Below are 4,901 nucleotides of genomic sequence, written 5' to 3' on the forward strand. Positions count from 1 at the left end.
TCACTAGGAGCTACCGGGAGGCGTACTTATCGCTAAGGTAAGTCTCACCGATTTTGAAATATATCGTTTGAGTGAGTCAAAGTGACGCATGATTATCTTTTACGTCACTTTTAAGATTTTAATTCAAGTGATCCTTTTTGTGTTTTATTGGTTTTTTATTTATATTTATTATTTATATAATTGTTTTCTTTTTTATAGATATTGATACCTGTATATACTATTATGGGGAGTAGAAATTTGGACGAAGACGGTATTCTGGCCGCTCTTTTGCAGAGTGAAGATGAGGTTCCTTGTGAGGATACTGATAGTGAAATCTCGGACCACGAAAGCAAAGACGATGTGCAGAGTGACTTGGAAGAAGGTTTTTGATATTACAGCTATGAGAAAAGATAATCATATGTCCACAAATGAGCTCTTTGATCACTAGACCAAATGTGTTTGTGTTGGTCTTGGATTCATATAAATGATTCATATAATATGTGTGCCGTGAGTAATGGCTAGCCCTCAACCCGGTTGGGACGCCATCTTCTTATTTTTAGTGATGTTACACAATAATAGTGACGTGACATACACATAATCATAACATCCCTCTTATCATTAAAAGTTAAACTATTATAATTTTACAGCTTATCTGTTTATAAATTTTTCTGAACTCTTAACTATAACATTGACAACAAAGACTGTTGAAGTAACCAAGAATAAGATATTTTGTTAAACTAAGTCTAAAGCTCTATATTCTAGTCTTAACTAAATTAGTCAGTCTTTCACAGTCATTGCTAAAATTTTATTTAATGACATACTAACTCTTATAAGTCCAATCGTCTTGGTGGTCTTATGACTCTTCCACACCTAGTGCGCATTCCACCTGGAGTTGTATGCTCTTCAATAGATGGTGATACTGTATGAGAATTAGGAGATGTGTCAATATTTTGCCTCTCTTGTACTATATCTTGAGATTCCGCTTGAGGTGACTGCGGAAGCTTCAAAATATGCTGTCTGTTTCTCCTTCCCATAAATCCATCTGACCCTTCAATATTATAAGACCTAGGCTGATCACATTTAGACTTTACTGTGCCTTTAATCCATGGAGTATCTGGCATTTTCTTAAAATAGACTTTATCTCCTTCTTGTAGTTCTGTTAATGATTTAGTCTTTCTGTCATAGTAATCCTTCATTTTATTTTTATTTTCTTCCTTAATTTTTTCATATTTTTGAAATTTTACTATTTTTGGTGTTAAATTTTTTTTTACTGTTGGTAATTGTGTTCTAAGTGACCGTGACATTAGCAATTGTGCTGGAGATGGTAGATTTCCTCTTGGTGTATTTCTGAATTGAAGCAAAGCAAGATATGGGTCTGTTCCTGACTCCTCTGACTTTGTAAGAAAACGTTTACATATCTTTACTGCCGACTCTACCAATCCATTTGACCTTGGCATGTAGGGACTTGACGTGTTGTGATGTATTCCCCATTCAACAGTAAAATTCTTAAACTCTGCCGAATTGAATGGTGGTCCGTTGTCCGAGAATAACTCAACTGGGATTCCATGTCTACTGAAAATACTTTTTAGACAAACAATTGCTGTCTTAGCGTTAGTACTCGCCATTGACATTAATTCAATATAATTTGAGTAATAATCTTGTACTACTATATATTTTTTAGATTTATAATCCATAAAATCAACACCAACTTTTTCCCACGGAAGTAATGGAACCTCATGTGGAAGAAGTGGTTCTGGAGCATTTGAACTTCTATGTGACAGGCAAATATGACACGACTGAACAATATTTTTGATATCAGTTGACATAAATGGCCAAAATACATGTCCTCTAGCAAACGCTTTTGACCTTTCAATTCCCAAGTGCCCACTGTGTATTATTTTCAAAATTTCTGGCCTTAATTTTTTAGGTATGACTATACTGTTGCTTCTAAAAATTAAATCCTTTTTTGTGTGTAAATCAAATCTATACTGCCAATACTCATGTAGATCTTTGTGAATTTGAGTTTTATTTGCCGGCCATCCTTCTTTGCAATATTTTTTCAAAACTTGCAGACTTTCATCTTCATTAGTGCCTCTGATTAACCACTGTAGACGTTCTGATGAGATTGGTAACGACTTAATCAGTAAATTTACATGAACAATGACATCATTATCTAATTCATCTGAACTTGTTTCAGAGAGTGCTGCTCTTGACAAGGTATCAGCAATGTACATATCACTACCTTTCTTGTAAACTACATTTAAACTATAGGGCTGTATTTTCAACATCATTCTTTGGAGACGTGTTGGAACCTTGACTAGAGACTTTTTAAATAATGTTATTAAAGGAGCATGATCTGTCTCGACAGTTACAGTTTGTCCATATATAAATTGATGAAATTTGATGCAGGCAAAGACTATTGAATAGAGTTCTTTCTCTATCTGAGCCATTTTTTGTTGTGTATCTGTTAAAGTTTTTGACGCATAATATACTGGATGTTGATTTTGTAACAATACTGCTCCAACAGCACTCTGACTAGCATCACTCTGCAGGACAATCGGATCATGAATATTAAAATGTGACAATACTGGAACTTGACATATTATTTGCTTCAGACGACAAAATGTTGTTTCATGATTGGTAGTCCACTGCCAATCAGAAGATTTTTTTAATAGTTGGCGTAAAATTTCTGTCTCGCCTGCCATATTTTTGATGAAAGGACTTAAATAATTGAGCATACCTAGAAATCTTTGCAAATCCTTCAGACATGTAGGAGAGGGCATCTCTTTAATTGCTCTGACTTTGTCGGAATCAACTGTGATTCCGCTTGCTGAAAAAATATGACCTAGATATTTAATACTCTCCATGGCAAATGTACATTTTTCTTTATTAAATTTGACATTGTTGTCTTTTGCTCTTTTAAATACTATATTAAGACGCTCGTTATGCTCTTGTAGTGTGCGACCACTTACTAAAATATCATCGCTGTAAACTGCCACCCCTGGTATATCACCAAACATTTCGGTCATAATTCTGTGAAAATATTCAGGTGCACAGTTGACTCCGTATGGAAGACGTTTAAAGCGGTATCGGCCAAAAGGCGTATTAAAAGTTGTGAGGTAAGAACTCTTCTCGCTTAATTTACACATCCAAAATCCACTACTTGCATCCAAAGTTGAGTAAAATCTTGAACCCGCTACCTTGGCGCGAACCATGTCTACTGATAGAATAGGATAATGAGTCCTCTTAATCGCCTGATTCAAATTACGGGGGTCTAGACATACCCTTAATTGACCATTTTTCTTTTCTATTAAAATTAAAGAACTTACCCATTCAGTTGGCTCGGTAACCTTGGTGATGACATCTAATTTTTCCATTTTCTCAAGTTCTTGTTGAAGTCTATGGTGTAATGAGAATGGTACCTTCCTGGGAGCATCGACTTTTGGTTGGACCTCAGGATTTGTTCTTATGTGACATTCACCAGGAACGCAACCAAGACCGGTAAAAACAGAATTATTAAATTCAACAAGTTGATTCAAATTTATATTTTCTGACTGACTTGACTTTAGTAGAAATGACTGTGACTGACTGTTTGTGATTTTAGGATCTATTACTTGACTTGAATTTGACTCCTTTTGACTAATTTCAGAAGACAATTGACTAATATCACTTTCTGACTTTTGCCTGCATGTACTGTCTACACAAAAAACTCTTTTAATTAGTCCAATTTCTGAGCAGGTAAGTTTACCTAATACAGTTGGTGAATTCACATTTGCAATTATAAAGTTAATTTGTTTTGTCATATGGAGGTCATTTAATTGGAATTTACACTCTAAGTTTTGTTGACCTAATACCTCTAGACTATTACCAGTGTATGACTTAATTTTTACATCTGTTTTAGACAATAAGTTTTTAGTATTAAGTGAATCATAAACACTTTTGGACATAATGTTGACATCACTGCCTGTATCAATAATACAATTTATCTGTGAATTATTTATATATAAGTTAATTGTCCATTCATTTGACAAAGACTTGGATGACTGAATATGACCTATAAATAATTCATCTTGTTCTGACTGTACCTCTTGCATATTACTATCGGACTGTACATATTTTACTGACTTTGATTGAATTGACCGACAACAGACTGCAAAATGACCGACTTTTCCACATTTTCTGCACTTTGCATTTAATGCTGGACACTTGTAACGATGCACCTGACCACACCTTGTACAAACATCCTGTCTTGACTGCTGACTCGACTGCTGACTATATTGACTGACATTCCTTGAGTTAGACTTAGACCTCGAGCTCGACTGACATGTATTATATAAGACTGAGCTTTGTTCTGCTGTCAATTCATCCGTTTGATGTCTGGAAGCAAGCATGGCCTTTGCCATCTCTAAGGCCTTATCAAGATCCAGCTTATCTTCAAGCAATAATTTTTCTCTAATATAGTTATATTTTTGATGCATGTTACATATGAACATTATTTTTATTAAGCGTTCCTGCAGATGTCCCAGCTCACAGTTTTGTGACAATAATTTTAATTTGCAAGTAAAGTCGTCTAAAGTTTCATTTTCACCCTGTTTGTATGTGAAAAAATTATGGCATTCATAAGTGAGGTTAGCTTTTGGGGCGAAGTGATTTTGAAATAACTGTAAAAGCTCGTCATATTTAATATTGTCTTCGTCTTTCCCAAACGTATTAAATACGTCCACACCTTTTTCACCAATAACATGTAAAAATAAAGCTACCTTTCTGCCATCACTTTCTTCATCCATGCCGGACGCACGCAAATAAAATTTAAATGACTGCACCCATTTTTTCCATTGTTGAGCCAAATTACCATTCATTACCATGGGCTGTGGACTGGACATTCCAGAAAGTTTCCTGGGCTTTAGATTTTCTTCAGACAT

The 4,901-nt window shown here is 34.9% G+C and overlaps 1 protein-coding gene across 1 annotated transcript; it reads right to left on the reverse strand.

The window, feature by feature from the left end:
- Positions 1-1,266: 1,266 nt before the first annotated feature.
- On the reverse strand, positions 1,267-4,901 carry LOC106138503 (uncharacterized protein K02A2.6). Its single transcript, XM_060946255.1, has 5 exons — positions 4,266-4,901; positions 3,809-3,965; positions 3,309-3,418; positions 1,416-3,233; positions 1,267-1,326 (listed from the first exon to the last, which is right to left on the reverse strand). The coding sequence occupies exons 1-5, from the start codon at positions 4,899-4,901 to the stop codon at positions 1,267-1,269; spliced, it is 2,781 nt and encodes a 926-aa protein (XP_060802238.1).

This window comes from Amyelois transitella, chromosome 10 (genome assembly GCF_032362555.1).
Source record: "Amyelois transitella isolate CPQ chromosome 10, ilAmyTran1.1, whole genome shotgun sequence".
NCBI classification, from domain to species: Eukaryota; Metazoa; Arthropoda; class Insecta; order Lepidoptera; family Pyralidae; genus Amyelois; species Amyelois transitella.

Bases quoted from the DNA above. Each gene is read 5' to 3' on its own strand.
- LOC106138503 (XM_060946255.1), bottom strand. From the start codon at position 4,901: ATGTCTGAAGAAAATCTAAAGCCCAGGAAACTTTCTGGAATGTCCAGT. The intron at 3,419-3,808 runs GTAAATTCCAAT...TCCAACCAAAAG, and splicing joins AGGTCAACAAAACTTAGAGT to TCGATGCTCCCAGGAAGGTA. The intron at 1,327-1,415 runs GTAGAGTCGGCA...GCTTCAATTCAG, and splicing joins TGCCAAGGTCAAATGGATTG to AAATACACCAAGAGGAAATC.